At 52.2% G+C, this 18746-nt stretch overlaps 1 protein-coding gene across 1 annotated transcript in view; it reads right to left on the minus strand.

The window, feature by feature from the left end:
* Positions 1-18746, minus strand: part of naaladl1 (N-acetylated alpha-linked acidic dipeptidase like 1) — a gene marked incomplete at its 3' end in the record, with an annotated part of 39555 nt that overhangs the window by 13959 nt on the left and 6850 nt on the right. Inside the window, exons 3-7 of the mRNA XM_078206432.1 lie at positions 13668-13789; positions 9215-9334; positions 7126-7318; positions 3575-3668; positions 1980-2081 (exon numbers count right to left, since the gene is read on the minus strand). Coding sequence (XP_078062558.1) covers positions 1980-2081; positions 3575-3668; positions 7126-7318; positions 9215-9334; positions 13668-13789 — 631 coding nt within the window. The remainder of the gene's footprint in view (positions 1-1979; positions 2082-3574; positions 3669-7125; positions 7319-9214; positions 9335-13667; positions 13790-18746) is intronic.

Genomic DNA, 18746 nt, shown 5'->3' on the forward strand with positions numbered 1-18746 from the left:
GCCCTCTCTCGGTGTTGAGAGGTGGCAGCTCTTCAGTCGAGCTGCAGGCAGGCAGTTGAGTTCCTCTTTATCACTCTGATGACCTAATCAACTTTCCTACTCCAGAATTGGTCTGATGTTGCCAACAGGAGCAATAGGTTCCTGAGAGCAGAGTCTCTTCTTTAAACTGAGAAATTGTCAAAATTCGAAAGCCTGTTACCAAGGCAACCCCAATGCTTGGTTCTTGTTACAAATATTGCACTCTGTGTACCCTGTGTGCCCCATGATTTTTAAATATCCCAGTACGGACACCAAACCAGCTCTTAAAGGGACCACACTTCACAAACTCAACTTCGCGACACTATACTGAGAGTGGCGGGGGGACGTCACTGAGAGGAATTCTGGGAGACACCGGCGCAGTCACCATGACTGAACAGCAGATCTCGGCAAGACACCGGCACGGGCTTGGACGGCTGAAGGGCCTGTTCCTGTGCTGTACTTTTCTTTGTTCTATGGACACTCCGGATTCTGGCTTTGCACCTGAGGCACTTTTAGGAGTGGAACTTAACATAGAATCCATAGGTCCAGTTCCAGTCCGGAGGCTCGGGGTCCGCAATCTATACCAAAGGTCCACGTGCCAGTTCTGAGGGGGTGCTGCACTGTCAGAGATGCTCCATCTGTCCTCATCAGTCTGTGCTAAGGATCTCACTGCTACTCAGGACAGTGGGCAAGGGATGTGGGGGGGGGGGTGCGGTCAACTTCAGATGAGTTCAGGCCAACCTTCAAGTCCATAACTCCCTGAAAGTGGCCACACAAGTAGACAGGGTGATGAAGAAGGCGTACGGCACGCTAGGCTTTTCTTGGTTGGGGCACTGAGTACAAGAGTCAGGATGTCATGTTGCAGCTTTATAAAACATTGGTTAGGCCGCGTTTAAGAGTATTGCGTTCAATTCTGGTCGCCACATTACAGGAAGGATGTGGAGGCTTTGGAGAGGGTGCAGGAGAGGTTTACCAGGATGCTGCCTGGATTAGAGGGTCTGAGGGTATGATTAGAGGGTGGCACAGTGGGTTAGCACTGCTGCCTCACAGCACCAGGGACCCGGGTTCGATTCCTAGCTTGGGTCACTGTCTGTGTGGAGCCTGCACGTTCTCCCCGTGTCTGCGTGGGTTTCCTCCGGGTGCTCCGGTTTCCTCTCAAGGTCCAAAAAACGTGCTGGTTAGGGTGGATTGGCCGTGCTAAAATCTCCCTCAGTGTAACCCGAACAGGCGCCGGACTGCTGCGACGAGGGGATTTTCACAGTAACTTCATTGCAGTGTTAATGTAAGCCGACGTGTGACATTAATAAAATAAAGAACTATAGGGAGAGGCTGGACAAACTCGGGTTGTTTTCTCTGGAGCGGCGGAGGCTGAGGGGGGAGGCCTGATAGAAGTCTAGAAAATGATGAGAGGCAGAGATAGGGTTGACAGTCAGAATCTTTCTCCCCCAGAGTTGAAATGTTTAATACTAGGGGGGGCACGGGCTTAAGGGGGAAAGTTCAAAGGAGATGTGAGGGGCAAGTTCTTTTACACAGAGAACAAAGAACAAAGAACAGTACAGCACAGGAACAGGCCCTTCGGCCCTCCAAGCCCGCGCCGCTCCCTGGTCCAAACTAGACCATTCTTTTGTATCCCTCCATTCCCACTCCGTTCATATGGCTGTCTAGAGAGTGGTGGGTGTGTGGGACGCGCTGCCAGGGGTGGAGGTGGAGGCAGATACGATAGGGGTGTTTAAGGAGCTGTTAGATAAGCACAGGAATATGTGAGGTATCGAGGGATAGAGAGCAAGGGAACGCAGAAGGGATTAGTTTAATTTGAAGTCATATTCAGGACAACATGGAGGGCTGAAGGGCCTGTTCCTGTGCTGCACTGTTCTATGTTCTAACCTTGCCTACAGAACATCCTCATTCACCCAGACATTAACCAACGCACTGAGCTCTGAAACAAAGGAAGATGAGCCAACCTGTTTGCGAAGGAGCTGTCATTGCGAAAGCCAGCCCCCAGGCGATAGCTGCAGCCCAGGCCTCCTTGCCAGGTTTTCGGAGCCTCGACTCCAGCCAATTCACTGAAAGGAAAAGCATTCAACGTCAGGCCAGCTCCGGATTGGTCAAACCAGCCGTGCTGTCCGGGGTCGACCAATAGTATTCACGATGCCACCCGGACCAACCAATCATCTTCCCCATTCAGAATGACACCAGGGTCAAGGGTTGGGGGTCGCACAGGACATCACATTGCTGTGGCTCACCCTCTCATCTTCCCCACCCAAACACACCCCCGCATTTCCCCCTCAAACACTCCCCCAGCCGCTCTCTCAAACACTCCCCCAGCCGCTCTCTCAAACACTCCCCCAGCCGCTCTCTCAAACACTCCCTCAGCCGCTCTCTCAAACACTCCCCCAGCCGCTCTCTCAAACACTCCCGCAGCCGCTCTCTCAAACACTCCCCCAGCCGCTCTCTCAAATATTCCCCCAATCTGCCCTCTTTAACCATACCCCCCCATTCCCGCTCTCTGACCTTCCCCACTGCTCCGCCGCTCTCTGACCTTCCCCTATTGCCTCCTGCTCTGATCTCTCCCTGTGCTCCCACCTCAAACTGCACCCTTTTTTCAGTCCCCTCGCTTCTACCTGGGGTGGCACAGTGGTTAGCACTGCTGCTTCACAGCGCCAGGGACCCGGGTTCGATTCCCGGTTCGGGTCACTGTCTGTGTGGAGTTTGCACGTTCTCTCCCCGTGTCTGCGTGGGTTTCCTCCGGGTGCTCCGGTTTCCTCCCACAGTCTGAAAGACGTACTGGTTAGGGTGCTAAATTCTCCCTCAGTGTTACCCGAACAGGCGCCGGAGTGCGGCAACTGGGGGATTTTCACAGTAACTTCATTGAACTTAGAACTTAGAAACCCTACAGCACAGAAAGAGGCCATTCGGCCCATCGAGTCTGCACCGACCACAATCCCACCCAGGCCCTACCCCCACATCCCTACATATTTACCCACTAATCCCTCTAACCTACACATCCCAGGACACTAAGGGCAATTTTAGCATGGCCAATCCACCTAACCCGCACATCTTTGGACTGTGGGAGGAAACCGGAGCACCCGGAGGAAACCCACGCAGACACGAGGAGAATGTGCAAACTCCACACAGACAGTGACCCAAGCCGGGAATCGAACCCAGGTCCCTGGAGCTGTGAAGCAGCAGTGCTAACCACTGTGCTACCGTGCCGCCCATTGCAATGTTAATGTAAGCCTACTTGTGACACTAATAAATAAACTTTAAATTTTAAACAGAGGTGAGGGATCTCTGAATCACACTGTCAAACATTCCCTCCCCAATCATTCTCCTTTGTCACATCCCTCCCAACATCTGAGTAAAAACCCTACCGATTCAATCTCTCGCTCATTCGCCCACCTCCCCCCAACTCTCTCTCTCTCCCTTCCCCACTCCCCCAAAACCAGAGACAGGCCCACAGTGCAGACGCACGCCACAACTTCCTTAACAAAGATACAGATGCTTCAGTACGTTCCAATCAGCTCTGGCCTTTGAGCCGTTTGAAACAGATACTTACCAGATGAGTCGATGGGCATCCTCAAACCCGATAGGCTGCGCTGGAATGGGTGATAAACCTTTGATGTTGGATTCAGTTTGCCTGAAGGTATAATCTGTAAGGGATACAATTCCATATCAGTACGGTGTGAGACCGATTCACAGTGAGCTCCTGGGCTTATTAAAACCCAGTAAGAGTTTTAACAACACCAGGTTAAAGTCCAACAGGTTTATTTGGTAGCAAATGCCATTAGCTTTCGGAGCGCTGCTCCTTCGTCAGATGGAGTGAAAATCTGCTCTCAAACAGGGCACAGAGACACAAAATCAAGTTGCAGAATACTGATTAGAATGCGAATCCCTACAGCCAACCAGATCTTAAAGGTAGACAATGTGAGTGGAGGGAGCATTAAACACAGGTTAAAGAGATGTGTATTGTCTCCAGACAGGACAGCCAGTGAGATTCTGCGAGTCCAGGAGGCAAGCTGTGGGGGTTACAGATAATGTGACATAAACCCAACATCCCGGTTTAGGCCGTCCTCATGTGTGCGGAACTTGGCTATCAGTTTCTGCTCAGCGACTCTGCGCTGTCGTGTGTCGTGAAGGCCGCCTTGGAGAACGCTTACCCGAAGATCAGAAGCTGAATGCCCGTGACCGCTGAAGTGTTCCCCAACAGGAAGAGAACAGTCTTGCCTGGTGATTGTCGAGCGGTGTTCATTCATCCGTTGTCATAGCGTCTGCATGGTTTCCCCAATGTACCATGCCTCGGGACATCCTTTCCTGCAGCGTATCAGGTAGACAACGTTGGCCGAGTTGCAGGAGTATGTAGCGTGTACTTGGTGGATGGTGTTCTCACGTGAGATGATGGCATCCGTGTCGATGATCCGGCACGTCTTGCAGAGGTTGCTGTGGCAGGGTTGTGTGGTGTCGTGGTCACTGTTCTCCTGAAGGCTGGGTAGTTTGCTGCGGACAATGGTCTGTTTGAGGTTGTGCGGTTATTTGAAGGCAAGAAGTGGGGGTGTGGGGATGGCCTTGGCGAGATGTTCGTCTTCATCAATGATATGTTGAAGGCTCCGGAGGAGATGCCGTAGCTTCTCTGCTCCGGGGAAGTACTGGACGACGAAGGGTACTCTGTCCACTGTGTCCCGTGTTTGTCTTCTGAGGAGGTCGGTGCGGTTTTTCGCTGTGGCGCGTTGGAACTGTTGATCGATGAGCCGAGCGCCATATCCTGTTCTTATGAGGGCATCTTTCAGTGTCTGGAGGTGTCTGTTGCGATCCTCCTCATCTGAGCAGATCCTGTGTATAGGGAGGGCTTATCCGTAGAGGATGGCTTCTTTAACGTGTTTCGGGTGGAAGCTGGAGAAGTGGAGCATCGTGAGGTTATCCGTGGGCTTGCGGTACAGTGAGGTGCTGAGGTGACCGTCCTTAATGGAAATGCGTGTGTCCAAGAATGCAACCGATTCCGGAGAGTAGTCCATGGTGAGTCTGATGGTGGGATGGAACTTGTTGATGTCATCATAGAGTTGTTTCAGTGATTGCTCACCATGAGTCCAAAGGAAGAAAATGTCTTTGATGTATCTAGTGTATAGCATCGGTTGAAGGTCCTGTGCGGTGAAGAGGTCTTGTTCGAACCTGTGCATGAAGATGTTGGCATATTGAGGTGCGAATTTGGTCCCCATGGCTGTTCCGTGTGTCTGGATGAAGAACTGGTTGTTGAAGGTGAAGACATTGTGGTCCAGGATGAAGCGGATGAGATGTAAAATTGCATCTGGAAACTGGCAGTTGTTGGCGCTGAGCACTGAGGCTGTTGCAGCAATGCTATCATCGTGGGGGATGCTGGTGTAGAATGCCGAGACATCCATTGTGACGAGGAGTGCTCCTGGTTCAACTGCTCCATGTGTGCCGAGTTTCTGTAGGAAGTCTGTAGTGTCGCGACAAAAGCTGGGGGTTCTTTGTACAAAGGGTTTCAGGGTGCCCTCGACATAGCCGGTCTGTTTGAGAGCAGATTTCCACTCCATCTGACGAAGGAGCAGCACTCCGAAAGCTAATGGCATTTGCTACCAAATAAACCTGTTGGACTTTAACCTGGTGTTGTTAAAACTCTTACTGTGTTCACCGCAGTCCAACGCCGGCATCTCCACATCATGACTTAGTTAAGGCATCAGAGGAGGACCGTACTGGGCCCTGCACCAGTTGCCTTAACAGCTTCACATTGAGATGAAGCTGCTGGGATCAGGGCCCTGGATGAGGCCCTGGCACTAGGTCCTGAAATGAGGCCTTGGGATCAGGGTCCTGAGATGAGGCCCTGGGGCCAGGCCCCTGAGATGAGGCCCTGGGGCCAGGCCCCTGAGATGAGGCCCTGGGACCAGGCCCTGAGATGAGGCCTTGGCAACAGGCCCTGAGATGAGGCCTTAGCAACAGGCCCTGAGATGAGGCCCTGGGGCCAGGCCCTGAGCAGAGGCCCTGGCACTAGGCCCTGAGATGAGGTCTTGGCACCAGGCTCTAAGATGAGGCCTTGGCAGCGGGCCCTGAGATGAGGCCTTGGCAGCAGGCCCTGAGCAGAGGCCCTGGGAGCAAACCCTGAGTAGAAGTCCTGGGAGCAGGCCCCTGAGATGAGGCCCTGGGACCAGGCCCTGAGATGAGGCCCTGGGAGCAGACCCTGAGATGAGGCTCTGGGATCAGGGCCCTGGGATGAGACCCTGGCACTAGGCCCTGATATGAGGCCTTGGGATCAGGGTCCTGAGATGAGGCCCTGGGACCAGGCCCTAAGATGAGGCCCTGGGAGCAGGCCTTGAGATGAGGACCTGGGAGCAGGTCTTGAGATGAGGCCCTAAGAGCAGGCCCTGAGCTGAGGTCCTGGGACCAGGCCCTGAGTTGAGGCCCTGAGAGCGGGCCCTGGGATGAGGCCTTGTCAACAGGCCCTGGGATGAGGCCTTGGCAACAGGCCCTGAGATGAGGCCTTGGCAACAGGTCCTGAGATGAGGCCCTGGGACAAGGCCCTGAGCAGAGGCCCTGGCACTAGGCCCTGAGATGAGGCCCTGGCACTAGGCCTGGAGATGAGGCTCTGGCATTAGGCCCTGAGATGAGGCCCTGGCACTAGGCCTGGAGATGAGGCTCTGACACTAGGCCCTGAGATGAGGCCTTGGCAACAGGTCCTGAGATGAGGCCCTGGGACAAGGCCCTGAGCAGAGGCCCTGGCACTAGGCCCTGAGATGAGGCCCTGGCACTAGGCCTGGAGATGAGGCTCTGGCACTAGGCCCTGAGATGAGGCCCTGGCACTAGGCCTGGAGATGAGGCTCTGGCACTAGGCCCGGAGATGAGGCTCTGACACTAGGCCCTGAGATGAGGCCCTGGGACCAGGCCCTGAGATGAGGCCCTGGTACTAGGCCCGGAAATGAGGCCTTGGAAGCAGGCCCTGAGATGAGGTTCTGGGACCAGGCCCTGAGATGAGATCCTGAGATTTGCCCCTGAGGTCAGGCCCTGAGCCTGGTTCTAGGCCCGGAGTTTGGCTGTTGAGGCGAGGCTCTGAGCTGGGTCAGGCAAGCAGAGGGAGGCTGGGGGCAGGAGGGTCTGTACCTTTGGCAGGGTAGTAAGGTGTCAGCTGGTCACCAAAGTTTTCCTTGTAGGAGCCGCGCTCGACCCCGGAGGGGGGCAGGTACCAGGAGTGAGGGTAGGTCTCGTTCTTGTCGTTTAGTTTTCCATCATTGATATCAGCGGGGTCGGTGTAAACAATGACTCCAATCACCCCGAATTTTGCCCCGTTTATACCCTGTCGATGGAAACAGATGCATCATTTAGAGTCGTGGGGCAGAATTATCCCTTTCCGCCTGCCACGGGAATCGTAGCGAGTTGGGGGGGTGGGGGTGTGGACGATACAATGGTCTGAGGACCTCGGGTGGGATTTTCCGGTCTCGGGGCGAGCGCGGCCGGAATATCCACAAATAGAGTCAGAGAGCACAGAAAAGGCCATTCGGCCCATCGAGTCTGCACCTACAATGACTACCACTAAAAGCCCGTTAATCCTGTTTTCCTGCACTTATCCCATATCTTTGATTTGATTTATTATTGTCACGTGTATTGGGATACAGTGAAAAGTATTGTTTCTTGCGTGTTATACAGACAAAGCATACCGTTCATAGAGTACATAGGCGAGAAGGAAAGGAGAGGGTGCAGAATGTAGTGTTACAGTCACAGCTAGGGTGCAGAGAAAGATCAACTTAATATTTGATTTGATTTATTATCGTCACGTATTGGGATACAGTGAAAAGTATTGTTTCTTGCGTGCTATACAGACAAAGCATACCGTTCATAGAGAAGGAAAGGAGAGGGTGCAGAATGTAGTGTTACAGTCACAGCTCGGGTGTAGAGAAAGATCAACTTATTGCCAGGTAGGTCCATTGGATGGCAGCAGCAGGGAAGAAGCTGTTCTTGAGTCGGTTGGTACGTGACCTCAGACTTCTGTATGTTATTATATTTCAAGTGCTCATCCAAATACTTTTTAAAGGTCGCAAGCTTTGGGGCGGCACGGTGGCACAGTGGGTTAGCACTGCTACCTCACAGCGCCAGGGACCCGGGTTCGATTCCCGGCTTGGGTCACTGTCTGTGTGGAGTTTGCACATTCTCCCCGTGTCTGCGTGGGTTTCCTCCGGGTGCTCCGGTTTCCTCCCACAGTCCGAAAGACGTGCTGGTTAGGGTGCTAAATTCTCCCTCAGTGTTACCCGAACAGGAGTGTGGCGACGGGGGGATTTTCACAGTAACTTCATTGCAGTGTTAATGTAAGCCGAATTTACTTTAAGGTTTCCAGCCTCCGCTACCTTCCCAGGCGACGCATTCCAGATTCCTACCACCCTCTGAGTGAAAATGTTTTCCTCAAATCCTCTCTGAATCTCCTGCCCTTCACCCTAAGGACATGCCTCCCACGTGATTGACCCCTCAGCCAAGGGGAACAACGGCTCCCTACTCACCCTGTCCGTACCCCTCATAATCTTACACCAGGGGAGGCAATGGCCAAATGGTATTATCGCAGGACTATTAATCCAGAAACCTAGATAATGTTCTGGGGGACCCGGGTTCGAATCCCGCCACAGGAGATGGTGAAATTTGAATTGAATAAATAATATCTGGAATTAAGAATCTACTGATGACCCATTGTCGATTGTGGGAAAAACCCACCTGGTTCCCTTTAGGGAAGGAAATCTGCCGTCCTTACCTGGTCTAAAATTTGTGTCAACATAACTATAAAAGAGAGACGCCTGCTGACTTTCCAAATGTGTGCGTGTGTGGGATCTTGCTGTGCATTAAGGGACTGCTGCCCATCCTCCAGTGGCCACGCTCCTAAGCCATTTCATTGGCTGCCAGGGGATTCGGGACATCCTGAGGTCATCCAAGGCTCCACGGAAAAGTCAGTTGACTCCGGCACGCCTTGCCAATCTCGGGAGGGACGGCGGGGTTGACCTTGGGGTGGGGGTTGGGGCCGAGAACGGGAAGTCATGGCATTCAACATGCCCGCCGCCCCCCCCCCCCCCTCCACTGCCACCCAGCTCTGGGCAGAGCCTCTGGCTGGACTGCCCCGCTCCCCCCTCATTAGACCGCACCCCCACATGCTCCTTCGCTGGGGAAGGGTCCCCGGTTGAATCAACGGACGGCAGAATGTCGCTAATCCTACCTTGTTCGCGCGACCAGTACCCCCGTACTTCACAATGGCGATTGTGTTGTTCAGGTCAATGCTTTGGTTCAAATATTGGTAGTCATCCATGGTCCCGTAGTTGGCATAGACCAGCTTGCCCTGAGTGAGAAGGTGAGAGAGCGTGTTAGCATGTTATAATATTTTTGTTTTATTTTGTATTTTTTGCGCGTGTCCCTACAGTGCAGAAGAAGGCCATTCGGCCCATCGAGCCTTCACCGACAGCAATCCCATCCAGACCCTATCCCCGTAACCCCATGTATTTACCCTACTAGTCCCCCTGGCACTAAGGGGCCATTTAGCACGTCCAATCCACCTAACCTGCACATCTTTGGACACTAAGGGGCAATTTAGCATGGCCAATCCACCCAATCCAGGGGTGGCACAGTGGCACAGTTGTTGGCACTGCTGCCTCATTGCACCAGGGATCCGGGTTCAATTCCCGGTTTGGGTCACTGTCTGTGTGGAGTTTGCATGTTCTCCCCATGTCTGCGTGGGTTTCCTCCGGGTGCTCCGGTTTCCTCCCACAGTCCAAAGATGTGCAGGTTAGGTGGATTTGCCATGCTAAATTGCCTCTTAGTGTCCAAAGATGTGCAGGTTAGATGGATTGACCTTGTTAAATTGCCCCTTACTGCCATGGGGACTAGTTAGAGTAAATGCACATTGTTATCGAAACATAGAAACATAGAAATACTACAGCACAATACAGGCCCTTCAGCCCACAAAGTTGTGCCAAACGTGTCCTTACTTTAGCGATTACCAGTCTTACCTATAACCCTCGATCTTACTAAGTTCCATGTGCTTATCTAAAAGCCTCTTAAAAGACCCTATCGAATCCGCCTCCACCACCATTGCTGGCAGCCCATTCCACTCACTCACCACCCTCTGAGTGAAAAACTTACCCCTGACATCTCCTCTGTACCTACTCCCCAGCACCTTAAACATGTGTCCTCTCGTAGCAGCCATTTCCACCCTGGGAAAAGGCCTCTGACTATCCACTCAATCAATACCTCTCAACATCTTATATACCTCTATTAGGTCTCCTCTCATCCTTTGTCTCTCCAAGGAGAAAAGACCGAGCTCCCTCAGCCTATCCTCATAAGGCATGCCACTCAATCCAGGCAACAGCCTTGTAAATCTCCTCTGCACCCTTTCAATCTTTTCCACATCCTTCCTGTAATGAGGCGACCAGAACTGAGCACAGTACTCCAAGTGGGGTCTGACGAGGGTCTTATAAAGCTGCATCATTATCCCCGGACTCCTCAACTCAATCCCTCGATTGATAAAGGCCAGCACACCATACGCCTTCTTAACCACCTCCTCCACCTGCAGGGCCGATTTTAGAGTCCTATGGACCCGGACCCCAAGGTCCTTCTGATCCTCTACCGTACTAAGAGTCTTTCCCTTTATATTGTACTCCTTCTGGAGTACAATATAAATTTGTTCAATATAATTTAGCATGGCCAATCCACCTAACCTACACATCTTTGGACACTAAGGGGCAATTTAGCATGGCCAATCCACCTAACCTACACATCTTTGGACACTAAGGGGCAATTTAGCATGGCCAATCCACCTAACCTACACATCTTTGGACACTAAGGGGCAATTTAGCATGGCCAATCCACCTAACCTGCACATCTTTGGACACTAAGGGGCAATTTAGCATGGCCAATCCACCTAACCTACACATCTTTGGACTGTGGAAGGAAACCGGAGAACCCGGAGGAAACCCACGCAGACACAGGGAGAACGCGCAGACCCCACACAGACAGTGACCCCGAGGCCGGAATCGAACTCTGGTCCCTGGCGCTGTGAGGCAGCAGCGCTAACCCACTGTGCCACCATGCCATATCACAGCTGTAACCGAGAGCCTCTGTAATAACCAACCCCAGGCAGAAATAGGAACACAGGAAGTGGCCATTCAGCCCCTCTGGTCTGTTCTATCCCTCACTCACCGACTTGTGAGCACAGAGGAGGTCACTCTTCTTGCCGTGCCTGCGCCGGCTCTCTGAATGAGCAATACACCCCGGTGCCGTCTCCCTGTAACCCAGCACGTTCCTCCTGCTCAGATAACAATCTAATTCCCACTTGAACGCCTCGATTGAACTTGCTTCCACCACCCTCTCAGGCAGCCCATCCCAAACCCAGGACAACGCAGCCCCGCTCGATCGGCAACCCATCCACAAACATTCACTCCCTCCACCACCGACGCACAGGGTGTTACAACGCAGAGATTAACCCCCTTTGCCTCACTTTGTAATCTGGTAAAAGTGTTTGAGAAGGTGCTTCTTAGCCGAGGATCTGAGGCAAGATTTTAAGGAGTAAATTGGAGTATTGTGAGCAGTCTTGTTGTCCTTATCTGAGGAAGGATGTCCTTGCTATAGAGGGAGCACAGCGAAGGTTTACCAGGCTGATTCCTGGGATGGCAGGTCTGTCATATGAGGAGAGACTAAGTCGGTTAGGATTATATTCACTGGAGTTTAGAAGAGTGAGAGGGAATCTCATCGAAACTTATAAAATTCTAACAGGGTTAGACAGGGTAGATTCAGAAAGAATGTTCCCGATGGTGGGGGGAGTCCAGAACTAGGGGGTCATAGAATCATAGAAACCCTACAGTGCAGAAGGAGGCCGAATAGGACCTGGGTGCGATTATGGCACCCAGGTCCTATTCCCGATTATTTACTCTGCTAATCCCTCTAGCCTATCACATCCCGGGACACTAAGGGTTAATTTAGCATGTCCAATCAACCTAACCCGCACATCTTTGGAATGTGGGTGGAAACCGGAGCACCCGGCGGAAACCCACGCAGACACGGGGAGAACGTGCAGACTCCACACAGACAGTGACCCAAGCCGGGAATCGAACCCAGGCCTCTGGAGCTGTGAGACAGCAGCGCTAACCCACTGTGCCGCCCTGATTTGAATCATAGAATCATAGAAACCCGACAGTGCAGAAAGAGGCCATTTGGCCCATCGAGTCTGCACCGACCACAATCCCACCCAGGCCCCACCTACACATTAACCCGCTAATCCCTCTAACCTACGCATCTCAGGACACTAAGTGGCAATTTTAGAACATAGAACGTAGAAAAGCTACAGCACAAACAGGCCCTTCGGCCCACAAGTTGCGCCGAACATGTCCCTACCTACTAGGCTTACCTATAACCCTCTATCTTACTAACTTCCATGAACTTATCCAAAAGTCTCTTAAAAGACCCTATCGAATCCGCCTCCACCACCACTACCGGCAGCCGATTCCACGCACCCACCACCCTCTGAGTGAAAAACATACCCCTAACATCTCCTCTGTACCTCCTCCCCAGCACCCTAAACCTGTGACCTCTTGTGGCAACCATTTCAGCCCTGGGTAAAAGCCTCTGAGAATCCACTCTACCAATACCTCTCAACATCTTATACACCTCGATCAGGTCACCTCTCATCCTTCACCTCTCCAAGGAGAAAAGACCCAGCTCTCTCAACCTATCCTCATAAGGCATGCCACCTAATCCAGGCAACATCCTTGTAAATCTCCTCTGCACCCTTTCTATGGCTTCCACATCCTTTCTGTAATGAGGCGACCAGAACTGGGCACAGTACTCCAGGTGGGGTCTGACCAGGGTCCTATACAGCTGCAGCATTATCTCCCGATTTCTAAACTCAATTCCTCTATTGATGAAGGCCGGTATTCCATATGCCTTCTTAACCACAGCCTCTACCTGGGATTTTAGCACGGCCAATCAACCTAATCTGCACATCTTTGGACTGTGGGAGGAAACCGGAGCACCCGGAGGAAACCCACGCAGGCATGGGGAGAACGTGCAAACTCCACACAGACAGTGACCCGAGCCGGGAATCGAACCCAGGTCCTGGAGCTGTGAAGCAGCAGTGCTAACCACTGTGCTACCGTGCCGCCCACGGTGGCATAGTTTGAGGATTAGGGGTAAACCTTTTAGGACTGAGGTGAGGAGAAATTTCTTCACCCAGAGAGCGGTGGAATTCACTCCCACAGAAAGTAGTTGAGGCCAAAACGTTGTGTGATTTCAAGGAGAAATTAGATATCGCTCTTGGGGGCTAAAGGGATCGAGGGATATGGAGGGGGGAAGGGGGGGATCAGGATGTTGAATTTGATGATCAGCCATGATCAAAATGAATGGCGGAACAGGCTGGAAGGGCTTCTAGTTTCAATGTGTTAACCCGTTGATGATAAAGGGGATAGGGTGGGATTGTGGTCGGTGCAGAGTCGATGGGCCGAATGGCCTCCCTGTAGGGATTCGATGGGATCGGCTGCCAAGGTTTCTCATCTCGCCCTCCTGAGGGGTGCCAAATGGTTGGGAAATTTGGTGTTCGTTGCGTTCTGTCTGGATGAGGGCGAGGTGAGAAACTTGGGCCACACCTCCTCCTCCGCAGTCACCCTCATCTCGTTCCCACGTACCTGGGGCGTTCCAGCGGGAGCGAAGGCCGCAAAGGGCTGGACGACGTCTGGGTCCAGCTGATCCTCGGTGTAATTCAGCTCCTTAATGCGTGACAGGAAGAGTTTGGCGCCGCTTGGTGCCACTGTGGAGACAAAGGGACCGATGTGGTTAGGGTTCGAGCGTTGGAAACCGGGATTAAGCTGGGCGGCTCGCTTTGCCGGCAGAACAGAGACGATGGGCCGAATGGCCTCCTTCTGTGATTCTCTTCAATGTCCCCAGAACAGCCTAACACAATCCACAGCTGATGAAGTACTTCTCAAAGCCTGCCTTATAGGAACCACCATCCACCATAGAATCCCTACAGTGCAGAAGGAGGCCATTTGGCCCATCGAGTCTGCGCCGACTCTCCCACCCAGGCTTTCCTCCACCCCCAAACCCCCCCCCATCCTCGTGACCCATGTGCATTTGCTATGACTAATCCATCTCACCCACACATCATTGGCAGTGCACAGCCATTGGGCACTATTCTACCTGGGTGGCGTGCGAGCAAGGAGGAGGGCGCACGGTCATCCTGTGAGACTGGGCAATCCAACGCAATCCAAACTCTTGTCAACAGATGAATTAGGAGAAGGAGGAGTAGGCCACTCGGCCCCTCGATCCCTGCTCCCCCATTCGATGAGATCATGGTGGATCAGGTCATGGCCTCAACTCCATTTTGCCCGCCTCTTCCCCGTAACCCTTGATTCCCCCGTTAGTCGGGAATCTATCCCCCTGTGCCTTAAAACTATTTAATGACCCGGCTTCTATCACTCTCTGGGGAAGAGAGTTAAAACTGACTCACGATACGAACCCCTGACATAGGTCCATATCCAAATGAAATAAGGATGCCCTGGGGAGATTATAAACTAAGCAGCTCACCGGAATAGGTGCGACCTGGGGTCATACTCTCGGTTCCAATCGATGGAAAGCATCGTTGGGTGGGATGTAAGACCAGAATTCCACCCAATCCCCTGGGTTTCCTGGATGTAAGCTTCATTGGCCCAGAATCCATAGAATCCGTACAGTGCAGAAGGAGGCCTTAGGGCCCATCGAGTCTGCACCAACTCTCCAAAAGATCATCCCATACAGGCCCTCCCCTCTGCCTATCCCCGTAACCCCGTATATTTACGATGGCCAATCCACCTAACCTGCACATCTTTGGACACTAAGGGGCAATTTAGCATGGCTAATCCACCTAACCCACACATCTTTGGACACTAAGGGGCAATTTAGCATGGCCAATCCACCTAACCTACACATCTTTGGACACTAAGGGGCAATTTAGCATGGCCAATCCACCAAACCTGCACATCTTTGGGCACTAAGAGGCAATTTAGCATGGCCAATCCACCTAACCTGCACATCTTTGGACACTAAGGGGCAATTTAGCATGGCCAATCCACCTAACCTACACATCTTTGGACACTAAGGGGCAATTTAGCATGGCCAATCCACCAAACCTGCACATCTTTGGGCACTAAGAGGCAATTTAGCATGGCCAATCCACCTAACCTGCACATCTTTGGACACTAAGGGGCAATTTAGCATGGCCAATCCACCTAACCTACACATCTTTGGACACTAAGGGGCAATTTAGCATGGCCAATCCACCAAACCTGCACATCTTTGGGCACTAAGAGGCAATTTAGCATGGCCAATCCACCTAACCTGCACATCTTTGGACACTAAGGGGCAATTTAGCATGGCCAATCCACCTAACCTACACACCTTTGGACACTAAGGGGCAATTTAGCATGGCCAATCCACCTAACCTGCACATCTTAGGACACTAAGGGACAATTTAGCATGGCTAATCCACCTAACCTACACATCTTTGGACACTAAGGAGCAATTTAGCATGGCCAATCCACCAAACCTGCACATCTTTGGGCACTAAGGGGCAATTTAGCATGGCCAATCCACCTAACCTGCACATCTTTGGACACTAAGGGGCAATTTAGCATGGCCAATCCACCTAACCTGCACATCTTTGGACACTAAGGTTCATTTTAGCATGGTAAATCCCCCTAGCCCGCACATCTTGGACTGTCAGAGGAAACCGGAGCACCCGGAGGAAACCCACGCAGACACGGGGAGAACGTGCAGACTCCGCACAGACAGTGACCCAAGCCAGGAATCGAACCCAGGTCCCTGGAGCTGTGAGACAGCACTGCTAACCCACTGTGCCACTGTGTCGACTTACTGGTGATATTTCAGATCCTGATGTGTCTGGACAGGATAAATGGTGAGAAACTGCTCCCTCTCAGGACAGCATCAAGAACCAGAGGGCACAGCTTCAAGTTAATGGGCGAAAGGAAATTTTTTTCACCCAGAGGGCGACTGGAGTCTGGAATGAGCTTCCTGAGAGGGTGGTGGGGGCAGTTGAAAAGGGGGAATTGGATTGCTATCGGATGAGAGAGAATGTGCAAGGTTACGGGGATAAGGCAGGGGGCAGAGCAACTGAGTAGAATGCTCTTTCAGAGAGCCAGTGCAGACTCGATGGGCCAAATGGCCTCCTTCTGCATTGCAACGATACTGAGAGGGTAGATAAAAGGGAACCAGTAGATGTAGAATACCTGGATTTCCAAAAGGCTTTCGATAGGGTGCCACACAAAAGACGATGTAAGTGCGAGCTGGGGGTAAGATGTTAGCATGGATAGAGGATTGGTTAACAGAGAGTGGGCATAAATGGGATCATGTCGAGTTGGCAGATCGTGAATAGTGGAGTACCACAAGGATCAGCGCTGTGGCCTGAGCCACTTACAATCTATATTAATGACTTCGATGAAGAGGCAGAGTAATGTATCAAAGCCTGCTGGTGATACGAAGCGAAGTGGGAAGGTAAGCTGTGGGGAGGACACAGAGAGAGACTGCAAAGAGATATGGACAGGGTAGGTGAGTGGACGATGAGATGGCAGCTGGGGTGTCATGTTGGGAAAGGTGAGGCCATTCGCTTTAATCAGTAAGGCAGAATATTCATTAAAAGGTGTGAAACGGGCAGCACGGTGGCACAGTGGTTAGCACTGCTGCCTCACAGCGCCAGGGACCCGGGTTCGATTCCCGGCTTGGGTCACTGTCTGTGTGGAGTTTGCACGTTCTCCCCCCGTGTCTGCGTGGGTTTCCTCCGGGTGCTCCGGTTTCCTCCCACAGTCTGAAAGACGTGCTGGTTAGGGTGCTAAATTCTCCCTCAGTGTAACCCGAACAGGAGTGTGGCGACTGAGGGATTTTCACAGTAACTTCATTGCAGTATTAATGTAAGCCGACTTGTGACACTAGTAAATAAACTTTAAAACTTAAACTTGCAAGTGGTCATGTGCAAAGAGTTTGAGTGTGCTTGTACAAGAAACACAGAAAGCTGGCGTCGAGGTAGAATCATAGAATCCCTACAGTGCAGAAGGAGGCCATTCAGCCCATCGAGTCTGCTTCAACCACAATCCCATCCAGGCCCTATCCCCATAACCCCATGCATTCATCCGAGCTGGTCCCCCTGACACAAACGGGCAATTTAGAATGGCCAATCAACCGAACCCGCACATCATTGGACTGTGGGAGGAAACCCATGAAGACACGGGGAGAACGTGCAGACTCCGCACAGACAGTGACCCGGGGCCGGGAATCGAACCCAGGTCCCTGGCGCTGTGAGGCTGCAGTGCTAACCATTGTGCCACCGCGCTGCCCATGTGCCACCGTGCCACAAGGTGCTGTGAAGCATTAGGAAGACAGATGGCATGTTGGTCTTTATTGCGAGGGGATCGGAGTACCAGTGAGTTTTAAGGGGCGTTTGGACGAATACATGAATAGGATGGGAATGGAGGGAAATGGTCCCCGGAAGGGTAGGGGGTTTAAGTTCACATGGGCAGCATGGTGGGTGCAGGCTCGGAGGGCAGAAGGGCCTGTTCCTGTGCTGTAATTTTCTTTGTTCTTTGTACAGGAATAAAGATGTCTTGCTCCAATTGTACAGGGTTTTGTCTCGATCGCACCCTGAGTACCGTGCACACTTTTGGTCTCCACATTTCAGGAAGGAGTTACTCGCATTGGAGGCGGTTACAGCGAAGGTTCACTGGATTGGTCCCTTGGGGTGAGGGGGTGGGGGAGGGGGTTCGGGGGGGGGGGGGTTTCCCACGAGGAGAGGTTGAGTCAATGGCGTCGATATTCTCTGGATGTTTGGAAGAGTGAGAGGTGATCTCATTGAAACCTACAGGATTCCGAAGGGGGTTTGATAGGGTGAGGCGCTGAGAGATTGTTCCCCGTTGGGTCGGGGGATGGGAAACACCGGGGTGGGGGGGGGGAAGGGGGGAGTCTCAGGATAAGGGGCTGATTATTTAGGACGGAGATGAGGAGAAGTCGCTTCACTCCAAGGGGTTTGTGAATCTTTGGAATTCTCTCCCCCAGAGGATTGTGGGTGCTCTGTCGTTAAATAGATTTAAGGCTCTGGGAAGGACAGATTTTTAGTCTACTGGAGGATTATGGGATATGAGGAGAGGGCGGCAAAAATGGAGCTGAAGTCCAAGATCGGCCATGATAGTGTTGTCTGGAGGAGCAGGCTCGATGGGCCAAGTGGTCTGCTTCTGCTGATTTTTCATGCGTTCATATCAGGTTATCTGATGCTCTGGCGAAATGGATATAAAATGACTGACATCTACCCTCTTTCAGGTCCCCTTCAAGAACAGTGTAGAGGGAGCTTTACTCTGTATCTAACCCCGTGCTGTACCTGTTCTGGGAGTGTTTGATGGGGGACAGTGTAGAGGGAGCTTTACTCTGTATCTAACCCCGTGCTGTACCTGTTCTGGGAGTGTTTGATGGGGGACAGTGTAGAGGGAGCTTTACTCTGTATCTAACCCCGTGCTGTACCTGTTCTGGGAGTGTTTGATGGGGGACAGTGTAGAGGGAGCTTTACTCTGTATCTAACCCCGTGCTGTACCTGTTCTGGGAGTGTTTGATGGGGGACAGTGTAGAGGGAGCTTTACTCTGTATCTAACCCCGTGCTGTACCTGTTCTGGGAGTGTTTGATGGGGACAGTGTAGAGGGAGCTTTACTCTGTATCTAACCCCGTGCTGTAC

Source organism: Mustelus asterias, unplaced genomic scaffold (assembly GCF_964213995.1).
Source record: "Mustelus asterias unplaced genomic scaffold, sMusAst1.hap1.1 HAP1_SCAFFOLD_1497, whole genome shotgun sequence".
Lineage (NCBI taxonomy): Eukaryota > Metazoa > Chordata > Chondrichthyes > Carcharhiniformes > Triakidae > Mustelus > Mustelus asterias.